This window comes from Monodelphis domestica, chromosome 1, assembly GCF_027887165.1.
Source record: "Monodelphis domestica isolate mMonDom1 chromosome 1, mMonDom1.pri, whole genome shotgun sequence".
NCBI lineage: Eukaryota > Metazoa > Chordata > Mammalia > Didelphimorphia > Didelphidae > Monodelphis > Monodelphis domestica.
The window spans coordinates 101,152,669-101,173,267 of NC_077227.1; the positions used below are offsets into that span (position 1 = coordinate 101,152,669).

General features: G+C 38.3%; 1 protein-coding gene across 1 annotated transcript; it reads right to left on the bottom strand.

The window, feature by feature from the left end:
- Nucleotides 1-698: 698 nt before the first annotated feature.
- Nucleotides 699-3,999, bottom strand: ADRB1 (adrenoceptor beta 1). The gene is made up of 2 exons (XM_007478980.3): nt 2,223-3,999; nt 699-1,991 (listed from the first exon to the last, which is right to left on the bottom strand). Exons 1-2 carry the CDS (start codon nt 3,696-3,698, stop codon nt 1,950-1,952), a joined length of 1,518 nt encoding a protein of 505 aa, XP_007479042.1. The 5' UTR covers nt 3,699-3,999; the 3' UTR covers nt 699-1,949.
- Between the last annotated feature and the right edge of the window lie 16,600 nt (nt 4,000-20,599).

The following is a 20,599-nucleotide window of genomic DNA, read 5'->3' on the forward strand; positions in this document are numbered from 1 at the left end:
CAGAGCAAATGGCAAAAATTATCTGGATATTTTGCATATTACAGAGCTTTTAAATAAGGCCACTTCTCTCCCCACTCATACCCCTTTACCTGTACACAATACCATAGGTGCTATATAGGGTGTTTCAAAAATCCTAGAGCAGTAATTCCTGTATTATCTGTCAAATAGGTTTATCTATACATCTGAAACACTGCTACAAGCCCTGATTAGACAAATAAATGGGGAGGGGGTGTCAAGCACTTGAATGGAAAAATTAAAAAAATATTCATTTGACCATAGAAGCATTTTACATTTAAAAATAGCCATTATACAATATTGTGCACTGAATTTTGTAGGCTACACATTGGAAATCCAAGGAGTTACTGATTTCATTTGAAGCAGGTAACAGATTATTCAATCCATGTATAGTCTAATTCTATTTCTTTTGTGCAAAGAAGCAATTGTTTTACCTGTTGTTCTGAAAATTGTATTTTGAAGGTAAAAATCACATCTCTCTACAGTTTGGTATCTGTTCATGAATTTTGGAGGAAAATATAGCTTTATTTGGTTGAGATCACATTTTTGCCAGGCTTTTATATCAGGAAATGATGTTATGAGTAGTTGTACTGGAAACCTAATCCCTGTTGCAAGCAAAACAAATGCCATTCTTTTACCACTGAAAATTGTTTCTGTACCCCCATACACATACTCTATATATCTTGATTGTGCTGCATTTGTATTTATTATTGCACATAGACCATTTACTTACACAGTAGTTAGTTGCACCAGAGTATAAATACTTTATAAAATACACAGGAGGAAATAGAAATGACACACAAGTGCTAAATTAACAGCAGATTCACGTGAGCACTTGGACATACAAAAATAATAAAAAAAATCCTTATATTTAAATTTCAAATATGGATACAGTTACAGTACCATGATAAAATAGTATAAAAGTCTTTTTTTTTCCAATAAAACATTAATTCAGTAACATAATAGACAAAAAGTAGAGTTTGGATTTCAGGTTATTTTCAACTCCCTTTCCTCCCCTCATTAAAAAAATTTTGTGTGTGTGCAAGTAATATCTTCAGTGGACTTTACATTTTCTAACACTGTGCAAAAAGGCATTTTGAACCATTCCTTTTATCTTTTTTTCCAAATGTGCAGTAATTTTTCTTGACACTAGGACTGTTTCTTCATATTTACTGTTCTCTCTTCAAATTGTGACAGAGTCACGTGTCACAAAGGCTCGTGCCTGGTCCTTTAAACTAATATTGATACATAAATAATCTGTTTAATATAAACATATCTTTAAAAAAATCCCTGTGCAATATGCACAGTTTGAGGTAGGAACCCCTCTGCCTCATCACTATTGCCAAGACACTAGGTTTGCTGTGCAAAAAGAAAGCCAGGTGGTTTGTTCTATAAAACTCTTAAAAAGCGAACATGATTTTGGCATCCTTTCCTTTCCCCTCTGCTTTGATTAAAGATGTCATTATTCAGACTTTGAAATAATAATAAAAAACTTTCTTAGCAACCAAAAAACCTGTTCTATCTACACTGCCCATTTCCTCTTACTTTTTGGATAACTGCTCCAGTTCCTAGGAATAGGATGGGAACAGCTGAAAAGCAGGATTCCTAAGTACAGCTCTTGGAGAAACAAAGTTGGTGGTTTTTCTTTCTTTCTCCCTCTCTCCCAATTCCCCCCTTCTCCCCCACCCTCATCACGAATTCTTTTCTTTGGACCACCTAGCTACTCAACTGACACTCTTGAAATCCTTGCAGAAAGGATCAGAATTAGACTTGAAAAGACGAAACGGACAAAGTTTTCCCTTCCCTCTAAAAGTCAAGAAGAAAAGTCCAAAACCCGGATCCTCTTCTCCTCCCCCAACTTTCCTTCTGTTCAACGGTCGAGTTGCTTTTCTGTTTATCGTGGATGATTCAAATGAAGTATGAAGGATACACTATCACCTGCTTTCGGTCTTGAGTAAACACAGATCCTCTCTTCCCTGTGAAGACAGTTCAGGGCCATTCAGGTTTTCTTTCTCTTGATTTTCCAAACCAATTTCTTGGATGGGGTTGTGGGGATGGGGCGAGAGGAAAGCCCCACTCCCCACCGATGGCCCCCAACCTCGAAACCACATGCCCGGTCGCCCCCACGAGAAAGTAAAAATAAAACACAAGCCCGGCTCCCGCCTTCACCACCGCCGCCCCCCACCCACCAGCGGCTGATCCTATACCTTGGATTCCGAATACGAGTCTTTGCTGTCCCTGTCCTCCAGGCTGGAGTCGCTGTCCCCCGTCGCCCCGCCGTTGCAGCCGGCCCAGGGCTCCAGGTAGTGAGGGGAAGAGGGAAGCAGCTCTCCCTGTTCCGCGTAGGCGGCCCCGGGGGACGGGGTGGCACAGCCTACCGCCGAACTGCCGCAACCTCCCACCGTGACGGCCCCGGAGCCCCCGCGCGACAATTCCCCAGCGCTGGCGTGGAACCGCCTCCCAGCCTGCCGTGGACAGCACAGGAGCCTTTTGAAGGCCTTGCGGAAGTCCGGGCTGCGGCAATAGATGATGGGGTTGAAAGCCGAGTTGGCATAACCCAGCCAGTTGAAGAAGACGAAAAGGCGATTGGGCACCAGGTCTCGGTGGAAGACCTTCACCACGTTAGCGAGGAAGAAGGGCAGCCAGCAGAGGGTGAACACGCCCATGATGATGCCCAGCGTCTTGAGCGCCTTCTGCTCCTTGAGGGCCACGAGGCGCGACGGTCGCCGCTTGCTGGGGCGCCCGTTGGCCAGCACCACACGCGATGGTGGTAGTGCCGGTGTGGGGGGCGGCTGGTGAGGAGCGTGGGGCCGCGGCTGCGGTGGCGGCGAGGGCGAGGGCGGCGGGCGGGGGCCGCTGTAGAAGCGCCGCTCGCAGCGGTCGATTTTCTTCACCTGCTTCTGGGCCTCGCGGAAGACGCGCAGGTACACGAAGGCCATGATAGACAGCGGCACGTAGAAGGAGACTACGGACGAGGCAATGGCGTACGCCCGGTTGGTAACAAAGTCGCAGCACTTGGGGTCGTTGTAGCAGAGCATCGCCTCGTCGCCGTCCGCCCGCCACCAGTGCATGAGGATGGGCAGGAAGGATACTAGCGCCGAGATGGCCCACACGGTGCACACGAGCGCCCGCGCCCGCGCCCGAGTCAGCAGGCTCTGGTAGCGGAACGGGGACGTGATGGCGATGTAACGGTCCAGGGCGATGACACACAGCGTCTCGATACTGGCCGTAACACACAGCACGTCCACCGACGTCCAGAACTCGCAGAAGAAGGAACCGTATTCCCAGCGTCCCCACACCACGATAGTGGCCCCGAAAGGCACCACCAGCAGCCCCATGACCAGGTCGGCGCTGGCTAGGGAGATGATGAAGAGGTTAGTGAGCGTCTGCAGACGCTGCGTCTTGGCGATGGCTACTATCACCAATACGTTGCCCGCCACAATAAGCAGTACAATCAGGGCCATAAGCACGCCCATACCTGCCGTCCACTGCTGGGACAGGGCCACGGGTGCTGGTGTCGTCGAGGTCAGCAGTGAGGAGGCGGGAGAGGCGGGCACCAGCAGCCGGGCGGCGGTGGCTGCTGCTGCAGCTGCCTCTGCCTTTCCACCCGCCCCGTCGGGTGCTGGTGAAAGAGATGACAGGTTGTAGGGCTCGTAGCCTAAGGCAAGTGCCCCATCTCCCATCGTGAGGAGGAAGTAACTGGGGACGTGGGGTGGGAAGGGGGCAGGGCCGTCCTTTGGGTAAAGCGAAGAGGTCAGGGTCAGGGCCAGGTCAAGGCAGCTGTCTGCAGCAGCGCGAAGCTGGGGACATCCGTGCCGGGCGCCTTTCCCGCAGGATCCGAGCCTGCTGCTGCCTCCCGCCTTTCCCAGGCTGCTGCTGTGGCTGCTGTCGCTGCTGGGACTTCAGCATGTTTCTGAGCGCTCAGGTCTGGCAGCTCCTGCACCCAGCACCCCACCCTAACCCACAGTTAGCTCCCCCTAACCCAGCCCCCGAGACCTTGCGTCAGTAGCCTACAGCCAATCAGGAGTCAAGGCACGCCCCTATTTTGTCCCCCACCTTCCTTCTCCACTTTACTGCCCTCTCACGCGCAATTAAGTGGCTCCAGGGAACTGAGGGTGGGCAAGAGCGCAGAACTCAGCTCGGGCGTTTGGGCACTGGGAACTGTGGCTCCGGATCTTTCCCGAAGGAAACCTGCACTCCAACCCCAACAACAAAGGGTTTGCTCGGTTTGGAGTGGAGGGGGCTGAGACATTTAAAAGAGAAGGGCAGTTTGCAAAGTCTGGGGTTGGAGGAGTTTGGCCGATTGTCTGATTCTCGGATTCGAAAACCTGGCGATTTATGTGTAAAAAGCGTCCCCTGGTCAGCCTAGGACATGGCCAGCCTCAAACCTGCCAGTTCAGGGGATCAGAGGAGGGGGTTATTTGTTAGAGAGAAACTTTCCAGCAGTGCTGCGTATTACATACGGGGAAACAAGCATGCATCTCTCAGGAACATTTTCTGGGTGCTATTCTTCTAAGAAGCTCCTGTTATTCCAGTGCAGTACTTACATAAAAGAAGCGAAGGTTGTGCATCTAACGATGGAGACTAGTTGGAAAAACATCCCCCCTCCCCAAATCCCAGGTAATTAATGTGTAAGTATGATGCAACCATGTGTGTTGATAATATAAAGAAAGGTTTAAGGAAACACAAATGTTAACGTTCAAAATAAATGACACTTCAACAAAAAAGAACGTGTTTAATTACATTTCAGACCTTTCACATTGAATAATAACACCTGTATTTTGTTTTGTTACTCACATGATTTATTATTCTAGTTGGTTCAATACAAACAAAAAAAAGTACTGTCATTTTGGGTTGACGTAATGAACTGAGACTTCTGATTTCTCAGTTTGATCAGTTGTTTTCTCCCTTGCCCAAGTTCCCAGATTCTTAAAACTCTGGGATTAGTTTTGTAAGGATGAGAAGAGAAAATATGTAAATACTCAAGAGGATTAAAATCCCAAAGCATTTAAAGAAATATACCAATGAAATTGGCAAAAGAACGTTTCAAATTAGCCAGTTGTTAACCCTTCTGAGGGCAAGGTTGGTATTATCTTGGTATTATCACCAACATTCAAAGCAGCAGAAGAAAAACAAATAGCTTTATTTAATTAGGTAATAGTATTTCTCAAAAGTCAAGGAAGAAAAACATGAATCTGCAACTATAGCCTCAAGACAGACTTTTAATTCCACCTATATATAGAAATACTGGATAATGAGCAAACATGCATATTTGCAAGTATGTCCACATTATAAGAATAAGAAATTTTACCCTGGCACTGAAATCAGGCACCTGGATGGAACCCAAATTCTTCTCTAGCAAAGGGATTGGTTTTTACAACCATGTTGGAGTGCTTAGCTCTACAAGCAGACAGTGCAGATGCAATAAACAATGTCTGTTAAATATTGTAAGGTCACTTTGCAGACATAAAGCTTTTCCCATTTCTTCAATTCAACCATAAAAATTTGCTTCAGACTCAAACCTGACATACAAGAGGACACCATAAGGTCGTGATTTGTTTATCCAGTGTTTGCTTAACCTTATTCTGAGATTTACCAGTCTACCTCTTTGCCAGTGGGGTAACCACCCCAAGATAACTACAAACTTGTTTCAGGCTTAAGTGTATGCTCATCTTTCTTGACTGGAGAGAGTTTCAAAAAAGTAGATCATGATCCTGGAAAGGCCTGCCTGAAAATAGTGCTGCTCAGGAAGAAGCTTTCTGAGTGACCTCTGTAGGGGAGGGAAAGAGAAGGCTGTCAATTAGTCACCATCACTGTCAAGTGTTACAGGAATAGATTCTACTGGTCTTAGGTATTCCAGAAGAGCAATAGATGATTGATTGCATTTCTAGGAGAGATAAGAACAGTATTTAGTTGTATGGATGTTTAAAGGCTTAGTTGTTAATAATTTGACTTTAATTATATGCTCCAGAGAACCAGGAAGTCTATGACTTACATATTATTATAATAAAACCCTAAATGTAAACATTTCCCTCCTTTTGGGGGAATTAAAAAAATCAGAGTATTCTGATTCCCTATTTTATATGTCTTAACACCATGAACATTCAAAACCAAGGAGCCACTTATATTATTTCTGACAGATATTTGAAATAAAGTACAGTAACATAGTCATATAATAAACATTAGAACTTTGCATTTGAATTTAGTAAGGTGGATTGGCTTTAAGAAAACAAAAAAGAAAAAGAGGGACAAATGATGACCATTTTGGTCTTTTAATATAATTATATGGTTTGCATACTTTAAAACCTTGTTAACGAGTTCAAATCTGACGGAAGATACTTTCTAGCTCTGTGTGACCTTGGGCAAGTCACTTAATCCCCACTGCCCAACTCTTACTTCTTTTCTGCCTTGGAACCAATACATAGTAAGTATTGATTCTAAATTGGAACGGAAGGATTAAAAAAAATTAATTCCTTAGTTTTCTGAATTTTGAGGAATTCAGGTAGACTATTAGCATTGTTTCGGTATGACTTCTTTCATTTAAGTATAGGTCAAGAGGAGAAAACTCAGCATATCCACCAAATTGTTCTTATTTTGTAGGTCATGGCTTCATATTCAAATAGCTATTTCTCCTCCTCTGGAAGTAGTTTTATAAAGATATCTGTAACACACTTCTTGGGAACATACATGTGTCATAATTTGGATTGTCATCTAAACATATTATTCTAAAGATAATATCCAGTAGGACATTTGAAAGACTGTTTTTCTTTGCAATTTCTGAATCTATCCTTCTTTACCATCCCCATTGCTGTTACCCCATATCAAGCCCCTTATCATGTCATGCCTTAATTGCAATGATAATTTCTTAACTAAGCTTCCTAACTCCAGTCTTCCCCTCTGGTTCAAGTAATACCCTTGCAGCACGACTAATCTAATTAAAATACCATTTTAATTATTGAATGCCTTTGCATAAAATTGTCCAGTGGCTCCCCAAACTTTAGCCTAATTCCAACCTGACTTTCCAGCTTTTAGGTAGCACTATCATAAACGAAACTAGTTTTTCCACTACACCTGGATTTCACCTTAAGGTGAGGTCTATATTCTTCTATATTCTTGCTCACAAAATGACCTCTAACTTCTCTGTTCACAAAAATCCTACCTGTTCTTCCATATCTAGCCTATATCAGACTTGTTCCAAATAGTCTTCTCTTACTACTACAGAATGAAGTGATTTCTCATTTCTTTAAACTTTTACAGTTATCATTTTGTCTAGTTCCTGGGTCTATGAGAGCTTGGTCCAGTGGATAGAAAACTGGTTTTGGAGCCAGGAAGATCTAGTTTTAAGTCCTACTTCTGACTTTTACTAGTTGTGCTATTCTAGACAAGTTGCTTTCCTCCTCATTGTTCAAAACCACTACTAAAATGCTCCTTTGCAGAGAAGGTGCTGATCTTCATTATTGGGGAGGGAGTTTCCTTATCCCAAAGAAATCAAGGATCTGATACCTATCCTCCCATTTATGTGTTACCTTGGAACATCTTTTCTGATTGTCCTTTTGTGCTCTCCTCAGTTTCCCAAATGAGACTTTAAGTTCTTTGGAAGCATCTTACTTAAAAATTTTGTATTCCCAATGGGATTTACTCTTACTGGCTTGCATGTAGTAGACATTTACTAGCTTTCTAAGCCTGAGCAAGTCACTTAAACTCCATTTGTCTCATCTGTAAAATGGTGACAATAGCACCTAGCTCCCAGGTTTGTTGTGAGGATCAAATGAGATAATAATTGTAAAGTGCTTAGTACCAAGCTTGACACATAGTAAGTGTAATATGAATGCTAACTGTTATTGTAATTTAATTGCTAAGATAATATAAGCAAAATATGATTAAGCAACTATTTAATAATCACATTTTAATTTGTGTCGCTTCTTCATATTTCCATATCTTTTAATATTAATCATTTTATAGAAATATTTTAAAATGCTTTAAAATCACATTTCATAATAAACTTATAAGTGAATGTGTATTGTCCACTTTTATGATAAATTATATGAGTGCATAGATAGATAGATAGATAGATAGATAGATAGATAGATAGATGTTATAAAACTTTCCTGAGGTTCACATGAGTCATTCATCAGGCAATTTTACACTACTTTTCTAGTATTGTGTTAAACACTAGGTATGAAGAAAGGCAAAAGTGGCCTCTGCTTTGTTCTCCCCTAATGGAGGAGACAATATGTAAAGAAATAGATACATGTAAGATACATAGAGAACATAGAAGTTAATTTTAGGGAATAATTCTCTGGCAACTGTAGGGGACTAGTAAAAGTCTCCTCTAGAAGTGGGGATTTAATCTGAGTTTTGAAAGAAGCCAGGGGTTCTAAGAGGAGGAGATGCAGAGGGAGAGAATTCCAGGCACAGGGGGACAACAGTACAAGGCCAAGGGAATAGGAATTGGAGAGTTGTGTGTGAGGAATAGCCAGTAGAGAAATATAACTATATTGCTGGATTTTAGAGTGTGTGGATGGAATATTAAAGTATAAGAAGTCTGAAGAAATGGGAATGGATCAGGCTGTGAAGATTTGTTATTATTGTTGGCTCTAAATTTTTGTTTTAAACCCTTGCCTTCTGTCTTAGATATTGGTTCTAAGGCAGAAGAATGATGAGGGCTAGGCAATGGGGGTTAAGTGACTTGCCTAGGGTCACACAGCTAGGAAGTATCTGAGCCCCATTTGATCCCAGGTCCTCCCTACTCCAGGCCTGGTTCTTTATCCACTGAGCAACTAGAGTTGCCCCATAGTCCTTCACTTTTGAAGAGGACCAATGACATCATAGGGTGATGACTTTGGATATAATTGTATTTAAGTGAGATAGTTGCATGCTCCTCAGCCTTACTCTCTCTTCGAGAGTCATCCAAGTCCAATGGCAAGACAAAAATCAAGAGACTGATGATGGCCTGGGATACCTTTGTGATGCCTGCCCAAGCACGAAGTGGTCCACAGCTTCCTAGTGAAGACCTTTAAATGCTAAAGAGAAGACTGTGTTTGCTCTTCTCATAAGTAATAGGAGCCAGGAGAATTGATTAAGTAGGAGAGGACAAGAATGAATCTATATTTTAGAAAAGTCACTTTGGCAGTTGAGTGGAGGATAGATTGGAGTGGGAAAAGACCTTAGTCAGTAAGACCAATTAGAAGGTTATTTGCAATAATTCCTGCAAGGGATGGTAAGGGCCTAAAGTAGAGTGGTGGTTAGGTGAGAGAAGGAAACATCTCAAAGAAGTTGTGAAGGTGGAAATGAGAAGATATGGTAACCGACTGAATATTTGGGGTGTCAGTATTGGAATGAGATGGACCCAAATCCTCACAAATGAACATGACAAATGATCCTTTTCCCTATTTTTTGTGTGTATACACAGTACCACATGTCCTGTCAGTTTCTAACTAGGAGAAAAGGAAACAGATGACTTATGATCTAGATTAAACTAAATGTCTACAGAGCAGTGAGCAGTAATGGTACTGGTTAAGAAACATGGATCTTCCAAAACTATCTTGTTCCGTTGTGGTTTCAGTAATGTCATATATACCTAATATCAGAAGACAGTTTCACCAGCATCATGGTTGCAGAATCTACCAGTTTTGAAGTTCTAGCCTTCCCCCTTGGTGCCTAACTTGAAATGGGGGAAATATGATGGTATATGCAGGAAGCTTCTGTGAATTTAGCAGTATTTTAAATTCAGTAAGCATTCTATTAAGCACCTACTAGGTGCCAGGTAGTTTATTAGGCACTGGGAATACTAAAAATGGAAGCATTCTTTGCCCCCTAAGAGCTTATATTCTTCTGGAAACAGGGAACACTATACACCGAAAAGTAAATATAAATATAAAATATGTACAAAGTAAATGCAAAGTAATTGGAGGGAGGTGGAGGAGAGAAAGTGCTAACAATTATAAACAGACATAGTACAAATAGGATAGGGAACATGTCAGAGCACAACTTCAAGGTACATCAAAGCTATTGACTGGGAAACAGAAGCTTAAGTCTATGTAATCAGAGCTGGGTTGGCTCTTTTAAAGCAAAGATATGCTGGCTTTGAGATGAAGCATAGCAGCCCTAAACAGTAGTACAATGCTTAGTAACCAAGGAATGACCTGAAATTGGCATTAGAAACAGACCTCTTGGTTTCATAGCCACAGTTGGACACAGGACTTGTAACACATTCATTACCAACATCTTGGAATATGGCAGTCAATGATTTAGGGAGTATGAAGATTAAAATCTTTTTCTTCCTTCCAATGCCACTAATGTAACCATAATCATCCATTACCATCATCTAGCTTTAAGTTTCTCAGTTTTCTAAATAACCAAACTTATAAGGACTTCCACTTATGCTAACAATAAAAATGTAGGTATAATAAGAACATATAAAATAAATGTTTGCAGAAAGATAAGGGCTATTATAGAATGAACATTCTAGGCTTGTGAGTGGCCATGTGTCTCTAGAACATAAACTCAGTTTTAAAATTTCTACAATCTGCACCCAGCCTACTTTTCTACTCATATTTCCCATCTCTGTGTCTTGGCACTGATTATCCCTTCATATACCAATTCCAGAGTCCCTCTTTTTAAGATATATCTGGATGAAGCCCTTCATATTCCCCCCAGCTGTTCTCTTTCACACTTCATCATCATAATTCAGTTGTGTCCAACTTTTTGTGAACCCATCTGGAGTATTCTTAGCAAAGGTAATAGAGTGATTTGCCATTTCTTTCGCCAGTGGATTAAGGCAAACAGGGTTAGAGACTTTCCCAGGGTTACACAAACAATTAGTATCTGAGGCTGGATTTGAACTCATGTCTCCTAGACTCAGGCCCAATGTTCTATCCATACTGAGCATCTAGCTGCCTCTTATTTCTCACATAGTATCTTGTATTTTAACTATATGTGTAAATTATGTATTGTATATAATTTCATTGTTGTGTATATATATATATGTTATATGCATGCTGTATATATTTTCATTGTTGCACTTGTTATCTCCCTCTGTTAGAATGTAAGCTTTTTGGAAGTATCATTTCATTCTTTGTACTTGTATCACCAGCACCTAGAACTGTGCTTGGCAAATAAAAGTAGCTTAATCAAATATGTGTTGATTGATTGATTGATTGAGAATATGGTTCATGTCTTTCAGGTCTGACATTTCCAAAATGTGCTAGGCAAACAAGTGGCACTGCATAAATACACATTAGATTCAAGAATCATCTAGTCATGGCACTGAATGGCATGCTGGGGATTTTCATTGGCTGTGTCCCATGCTTGGGACTCTCTCCTCATCTCAGTCTTCAGGCCTCCTTCAAGTTTTGGCTGAAATCATACCATCTGCAAGAAGCTTTTCCAGGCCCTCCATAATCCTAGTGCTTTCCTGCAGAGATTATCTCCAGTTTACCCAGCACATACCTTGTTTGTACATTTACATGTTATCTCCTTCATTAGATTGGGAGCTTCTTTAAATTAGGATCTGTCTTCTGCCTTTGTACACTTAGTGCATAGCACATGTCTGACATATACTAGGTGCTTAATAAATGCTTGTTGACTCAATAAACCACCAGGGGTTCCTTAGTACCTCTAGGAGCAAACAGTAACAACTTATGTATCTAAAGCCTTGACAATTTGGCTTCAACTTACCTCTCCATCCTTATTATATATTATTCTTGTTAACAATCCAGCCAGACTGATCATCTCACATTCTTCCTATACCTCATTCATGCCTCTGTGTTTTGCATCTTCTTGCCTTTGCACTGGGCTGTTTTCTATGCCCACAATGCTATCCCTCCTCAGCTCCAGTTCTTAGGGTCTTGAGTTCAAGATTTGTCATGTTCCCTTCTACAGGAAGCATTTTCTGATTCTTCTCCTCACCCTTATGTTAGCATCACTGCTTCAAGATTTAGGTCATTTTGCCTTCATGAAACATTTTCTGATTCCCCTCTCTAACCCTTACCTTAACTCTAAGTCATATTTCTTGCTCTGAAAATGCAGTGAACCTTTTGCTTGACATTTTCTATATTGTTTCAGCTTTTCTGTAGTATTTTCATAAAACTTGTAAAGAGATCTTTATCCTGTTAATCTGCTCTGTTACTGCTCTCTCCTAAAATCTCTGCTGTATATGTCTGTGTACATGCTGTTCCCTTCTTTTTCCTTCCTTCATAGAATATAAGTTGCGGGCCAGCTAATGAATAGACAGATGGGATATCCTGAGTTCAAATTTGGCCACACAAATTTGATATTATCAAATCATTGATATTATCAATGCTAAGGCAGAAGATAAAGGTTTAAACCAAAAGAATGAGTACCCAGGAGGGCAGGGTCTGTTTCATTTTTGTCTTTGTATTCTCAGCACCTCTCATAATGCCTGGTACATAGTGCATGTTTAATAAAAGCTTGTTTGATTGATTGATTGACTGAAGAACCACATAGTGGTTCGTGTTCAACAAATTTGTCATAATAAATAACCTTTTCCTTTAAGCCATAATGGCATCTTATATCTCACAGGATATTTTTGAATAATTATCAAACAAACTCTTGGAGGAATTTGGTTATTTTTTTCTTCTTTTGGATGACAAAACAGATCATCTAAGTTTCTTCCCATCTGTTAGTCTTCTTTGAGTAGACAAAAGTTTTTTTGCTTTTTATTTAGTATTTTGTTTCCTTCATATAAATTCCTTTCCAAATTATTGTTATAATTAGTTCTTATTTAATGTTTATGGACTTAATAAATGTATTAACATTCTTGATCCTCTCCTTAATATGCTACTAACATTCTAACCATCATTTCTTCCCCACTGCGACCTTTGCCTTTGTCCCCTGGTCCCCAGCTCTGATAAGTAAGCTTTGTGCCATCTCCCTACCTCTTATGTATCTTTATGTGTTGGCTCCCTCCATAAGAATGTAAGCTCCTTGAGGCTGACTTGTACTTATTTTCCTTGAACTTAGTCCTCTTTACCTCATGGATCATATAATCTCCAGGTACTGGTGACACAATATTTTTGATATTTTATTTTTGATTACTCCTTGGGTCCGATTTCTTGCTTAGAAAATAGTGAAATTTTTGCTTGAAATTTTCTATAATGTCTCAGCTTTGCTGAAATCTTTGCAACCAAGCCTGTTAGAGACCTTTATTCTCTAACAGTATTTCATTTCCTCAGCATTACCTCTTAATCAGATGTTAAAAGTGGCAGTGACCTTCCTAACAGAACAACTGTCTATAAATACAAATAACACTTCACACTGGGAGAGAAATGGCACCATTGACTTCCCTGTCATCAAGTGAAGATTTTACATTGATAGAGTACCATAAACTGAAAGATTGCAAAGCACTTTCTAAAGTATTAGAGGTCTATAGAATATCAGAGAGGACTTTATAGATGATTTGCTCTAATCCCTTATTTGGTGGATAAGGAAACAAGTTTAGAAAGATGAAATGTCTTGCTCAAAATAAAATAGCTATTTTCCTTTTTAAAAAAATTTTTGGCAAATGGAGAAAGTGAAATATGAAAGGTCAAGAGAAACCACTAAAACTTATTTTCTTACCATATATTTGCCCACAAATTGCCACTTGTGGAAAATTTTAATTTTAATACATATTTTTGGGCTTGTAGCAAGAAAACTAAATGGAGTGCATCTAAGTGATTAGTTTTAAATGATTTGAGACATCATACCATATTTTCAGAATTATTTTTTAAAAGTTCATATATAACTTTTAATGTCTATTAATAAAAAGGAAAAGCTCTACCTCCCACTGGTTAATATGACAGAAAGAAAAAAATGCAAATATTGGAGGGGATGGTGAAAAACTGGGACACCAATGTTGTTGATGAAATTATGAATGATTAAATCTTTGACCCAGCAATACCACTGATAGATCTGTATCCCAAAGAGATCAAAGAAAAAAAGACAATATATATTTCTATATGTGTAGAAATATATATGTCTATGCTGTACAAAAATATTGCTAGTAGCTATCTTTGTAGTGGAAAATAATTGGAAATTGAGGGGATACCCATTAATTGAGGAATGGCTGAACAAGTTATAGCATGTAATTATGATGGAATAGTATTGTTTTATTAGAAATGATGAGAAGGATGCTTTCAGAAAAACCTGGGAAGACTTACATGAACTGATGCACAGTAAAGTGAGCAGAACCAGGAGAATATTGTACACAGCCACAGCAGTATTGTAGGATGATCAGATGTAAAAAGACATCTGTTCTCAGAAAAGCAAAGATTCAAAACAATTCCAAAGGGCTTATGATAAAAAAATTCCATCTAACTCCAGAGGAAGAACTGATTAAGTCTAAATGAAGATTGAAGCACGCTATTTTTACCTTTTTGTGTGTGTTTTTCCCCTCTTTGATCTGTACTTTCTTTCACAACATATCTAATATGAAAATATGTTTTGCATAACTGCACATGTATAATGTAAAATTATTTGGCTTCTCAATAAGGTGGGAAAATAGGGCAGGAAGGAGAGAATTTTGAACTCAAGATTTTAAAAAACATGTTAAAATTGTTTTTACATGTAATTGGAATAAATAAAATATAAAAAAGTCCAAAATTTCCCTCTTCTCTAATCCATCCTTGTAAGTAGTATTTCTAAGACAAAGTGGTGTCATGTAAGAATTAGAAGTTTTTAGCTTTCTATCTGTTGACAGATTTCACTGTCAGTAGAAAACTGATAAACATAGACCACAAATATTTAAGTCTTTCTATAAATGCTGAAATAGATCTGTTCTTGAGTTCGGAGCAGAAATGTTGAATATGAATGCTTAATGTCAGCATCCTGTGAAACATTGTTCAAAGCAGGTAGTTAGGCAATATATAAATGGAAATCTTTTGAGGCTCCAAAAAAAGAATGTAAAACCTTGAAACTACATTGATGTGTTACTAACACGTACATGAAAATATTATCATTTTTACCCTGGAAAATTCTAAACTGAAGATTTGGTGCTCAACCTGTCACCATTTCCTTCCCAGTCCCTACCTCTTCTCTTGCCTCCTGCCAAGCACTCAGTACCATATTTTCCTGTATTGGTTGGCATTTGTGAAGTGACTTTTTCCATTACTAATTGGGGAATCTTACCTTCCTTTTTATAACTCTATCTTTGGGATAGAGTAGTATGTTATATTTATGTATGAACTATAAATATTTGTGAATACACACTGATCTCTATGTATATGTTTACATATGTTCTTAGATCATCTAAGAAACTTGAATTAGGCTACAAATCACTGACATTAATTTAAAAATATTAAAATTCAGAACTAATTTCATTACATGAAGAAAAGAATAACCTGAATTTTAGAACCAGTCTTTTTTGAGAAGTTTTGAAAGTACTGCTGATGCATACATGTTTGTCTTGGATTTTAAAAATTTCATAATTTCTAGCAATGACATTTTAGTAAGAATACTCAATTTTAGTTGTAACTTATTTTGACATTTATTTTTTTCTTGCTGTTTCTTCAACAAAGGTGGTGGGATGAAGTAGAAAGACTTCATTCGGTACAGATTTAGTAGGTGGCACTTGAACAAATTGTATTATTCTAAAAGTTTAGAATATTGTGGTAAATCTCACTTGTGCACCTCTCCTTTGGAGTCAAGGAAGATTTGTTCCTTTGTGTCACTTCTGTGGATCTCTGATTGGATTATTCCCTCTACTCATAGTAGGAGGGAATAGATCATTTATGCCTTATCTTGGGTGACTCTTAATTATGTCTCTTCCCCCTTATTAATAAGAACAATTAACATTTATATAGTACTTACTATGTTCCAGGTATTGTGCTAAGCACTTTACAATTATTTTTTTTATACTCAGAACAACCCTGAGTGGTAGATGTTATTATTATCCTCATTTTACATAAAAGGACATTGAGACAAACAGATGTTAAGTGACTTGCCTAGTAAGCATCTGAGGCTAGATTGAATTCAGGTCTTCCTAATTCAAGATCCAGTGCTTTATCTTCCTTCACTGAACTACTTAGCTGACAATCTTCCAAAGGGGAAACCTACTCAGTGCAATTAAATTTATCATATTTGGGGGGTCTACATTGCACTCCCCTTTCCTTTCTACCTCTTACTATATACATCTTCTTTCCAGTCTCAGCTAAAGTTAGGTAGAGCATGTTATTTTTTCACAATGCCATATTAGTGAAATTTATGTGTTTGTAAGTATACACATAATATATAATTATTTCTATATCTATATCTATTTCAAAATTCATGTATTAAATCACATCTACTTTACTCATAGGAGATACTATTTAACTTTTATAAAAAAAAACCTTGCTTTTACTTTAGATAATGTTCTTGGGAGAGGTTTGCATATTAAATCATTTTACTTGGTTATCCTTCCTTGGCCATTTTGTCTTATGCCTTTTGAGTTATAGGCCAAGGCATAGTAAGTTTCCATATCATATACTAATGGTAGCTTCCAAAAGAAATGGGATACTGACCCCAGTGCTGGAGAAAATAAGGAGAAAAGTCATACAATCTGTTACAGAGCAAATACATAACACAAATTGATTATATTCAGATCCAATTTCTGTACCACTGGGTAAATAACTATAGGCCGCATAGAGAGGCAGAAAGGCAAAATTCATTCCTGTGAGGCAGGCAGCTTGAGGTGAGAATAAAAATTATTACTTTTACATAATCCTTATCAGAAAATAAAAATATTTGTAAGCACAAAGAGGAATATATATGTGATGTCTCTACAACACTGAAACAACTACGAAAATTCAACCAAATCAGTTTTTTAAAACATTAAAACATTATTTGAATTATGTAGACAACTTTTTACTTGGTGGCTTTGACAATTTCAAGAGTTTTTATGGGAACAGAATTAATAAAAAGCACAATCTAAGAGAGTGACAATCAAACTTTATAACCAAAATAGTAAGCTAGTCTTTGAAACAGGGCAAAACTTAGTACTTTTGCAGATTTAGTTGAAACGACTTCTTTTTGACTTTGAGAGAATGATTTTTGTTTGATAATCAGAAAAAGTCAGATCCTATAAATAAAAATTGCCTAGCAGAGGTAATATAGGATTTAGAATCTTATCTTTTTAAATAGAAGCTTCCTTGATTCTACTGACTCAGAACAATAAAGGTATACTGTGGAGCTCATCATTTTAGAGGTTTCTAAATTACATATCTAATTGTCCTTTTTGTCAGTAATGATAATTTCAATGGAGTTGCTATCTCTGGTATGCATGATTGTGGCCATAACATTCTCATCAATAAAGGTACTCTCTGCCAAAGCAGCAAGAATCATTATTGGCATCTTTTTTGTTTTCCAGGGTAGATATCCCCAACTCTCTCATCTCTTTCCCTGAGAATGATCTGAATTGTGATTGCCTTTACCTGCCCATTTCAGGCAGGCATCAACCATACTTGCACTGATTCCCATTATTTCATTCTGAACACACTCCCCCTCCAGTTATGAAACCATAATTAAATAAACTCTGGCACTGTTCCCAAAAGGAGTATATGTCAGTTAACTCCTCTATGGCTGAATTTGTCATCTCTGTAGCTTTCTATGCCTAAGCATCTCTTATTGGGCTTTCCCCTCTTAGAATTTAAATTCCTTTTTAGCTAATATCTTTGGCTTTTTTTTTGCATATATTTAATCACTGATAATTACAACCCGTATTTACCCTCCATGAATCTCTCCATTACCCTTTGGATGATCTGCAATTTTTATTCCTTGGAGATTATGGCAATCCATGATTATATACTATATAGAAGTGATGGTGAATCTTATAGAGACCTTAGAGACTGAATGCCCAAATTGCAACCCTCACACATACCAGGGAGGGAGGAAGTGTTCCCATTGGGCTGTTGGGGAGAGGGGTGAGTGATGTGAGAAATGTTCTCAGGAGCATGTGGAGATTGGGAAGGGAGCATTCTGGCACATGTGCCATATATTTGTCAACATGGCTATATAGTATTGTTTTTTTTTTTAAACCCTTACCTTCTGTCTTGGAGTCAATATTGTGTATTGGCTCCAAGGCAGAAGAGTGGTAAGGGCTAGGCAATGAGGGTCAAGTGACTTGCCCAGGGTCACACAGCTAGGAAGTGTCTGAGGTCAGATTTGAACCTAGGACCTCCCATCTCTAGGCCTGGCTCTCAATCCACTGAGCTACCCAGCTGCCCCCGGCTATATAGTATGGTGATAGTGAATCAATGGCATGTGTGCCCAAAAGAGCACACACAGCCCTCTCTGTGGACAAACAAGTCAACCAAAGAACTTTAAGCTGAAATGATGGGTTTTATTTGTTTCAGGGAGAACCGATTAGTCCTAAATGATCTCCTTTCTCTTCTGTAGTGATAACTGAAATGAATGACTTTAATGTCAACATATTGATATTGATGGGGTGGGCCTTTGTTTTTGCCTTTTGATGTTGAGTATGACTTATGGTTGAAAATAATTGAGGAACTATATAAGTTGTGTGCAGGTTAAAAGCTATCATTTATATAATAGGCTAGACAACTCCAAGATTTTAGTATCCACTGGGATGCTACTATTGTGTTAAACCAATCACTTCACTTTTCAAAGATATGCCAGTTTTCTCCCTGTGATTGAACAGAATGTACTAAAATAATAGACTTTAAAGTGAAAATTGTTCAATTGAATGCATTTGAATGATTTCCTACATGTGATACTTAAAAGTAACAAACATGAAGAAGCTAAAATCTGTTGGTCTGAGTGTTGCTTAGTCATCTATTTGAGAAACTACATTTTTAACCTGTTTTATGGTAAGCAAATAGATTTATCCTTACAAATGATATTTCTGCCTTTCAATATGCATTTTTTTCCCTCTCAATTTCCTACACAACACATTGCTTAGGAATTTTTCTGGAAAATGTTCAAAATGGCAATTTTTAAAAAGTTACTCAAATGAAGTGTGCAAAATCAATTAGAAAGCTAAGTAATCAAAAGAAAGACCACATAGAATTACAGAGCAGTAATACTGGCAGGTGTATTGGGGATAGCAATGTAGATGTATGTTCTAATCTTAATGACTGTTTTTTGAGAGAACTTATTTGATCCCACTTTAATCCCTATTAGAAATCTCTTAGGTAAATACTATATGAAAGGTCTACGTGCATTTTTACATTAGTCTTATGCAAATATATTACATTGTTAATGATGCTTTTTGTGCAATAAATATAAATACAAACAAAGACTGGGTGTTATCATATGACCAGATTAAAAATAGCTCATCTAATTAATTAGTAAATTAGTTCATAAAGGATTTGTCTTTTGATATGGAAATTGAAGACTATTAAGTGATCATTTTAACACAGAAAATTTTCCTAATACAAATTTAATAGTTCAATGTTATTTTAATGCATGTATTATGAATAATGCATAATAACATTAGTTGCTATTTATAATTTCATGAGGAATTAAGAGCTATCCTGAAGTTGGGCTGTTTCAGGAAAGTAAGGGATATGCCATGCAGAGCCCAGATGGCCTGGTGTTTTGGAAACTTAATTGAAAGAGCATTAAACTAAAAAGCCACGAGAGGGAGAAAACTACCTCTTTATATCCAACATACAAGACCCCATAAAATGCATCTACAATGGAGGAATAAGAATAGCAGTTGGGACACCAAGAAATTTATAAATTTAAAGAAGATAAAAGATCCTTTTTAAAAGAATGTATATGTTCATTTTATATATCTATATACAAATGCCCAAAGTTTAGATAAAAGGAACACAAAAGGGGAAATTTGACCTCATCGATACCATTTAGATTTGATGGAATGAAGCCAATGACTATTATTTGGCTCTGGGTAGTGATACCCTGTTTAAAAGAAACAGTATAAGTAGAAAAGAGTGATAGGGTAGTATTATACATTGAGAAGGTATACGCATGAGGAAAAAAAAATCTAGGAACCTAAATTGGGAAGTATGGTGAATAGTTAGGTGAAAGTCAATACAATGAGAAACAGAAGAAGTGATTTTTGTAATCAGTATACTATATATCACTTGGACAGAAAGAGGAAATCAATGAAGAGGTTGGAAACAGATCAGTAAGCTTGGCACAATGTCATAATATTGTAATAATGAGGCATTTCTGTTATCCAGATATCTGCTGGAACTCCCTTTATGCCAAAATCAGAGCAACCGATAATTTCTTGATTTGGTTTCCTGATAATTTCATCCTTCAAAATGTGGACAGGCCAACAAAGGGAGGAAGACTATTCTGGATCTGATTCTCATTAATAGGAATGAAATGTTTGTTGGAGTGGAAATTATGGGAACCTTGGAGAAAAATGATCACTCCTAGAGTTTCTGACATGAACACTTAATTTTGAGAAAGCAGACTTTAAAGGAAGGAAAAAAATTACAGGCCCTTTTATACAACCTTGGAGGGATGGGATAGAATTCTTAAGAATGAAGTTCTAAATATATAAGAAGAAAAAACATTATATGAGGAGGAAAATGAGTTTTCTAAAAAGACCAATGTGAATATGCAATCTATTTAGAAATCATAGGATCATAAATCATATGATAAATCATGCACAGAG

Coding starts and splice junctions, on each gene's coding strand:
- ADRB1 (XM_007478980.3), bottom strand. CDS start 3,698: ATGGGAGATGGGGCACTTGCCTTAGGCTACGAGCCCTACAACCTGTCA. Junction 1,992..2,222: donor ACTCGTATTCGGAATCCAAG/GTATAGGATCAG, acceptor CTGTCTTCACAG/GGAAGAGAGGATCTGTGTTT.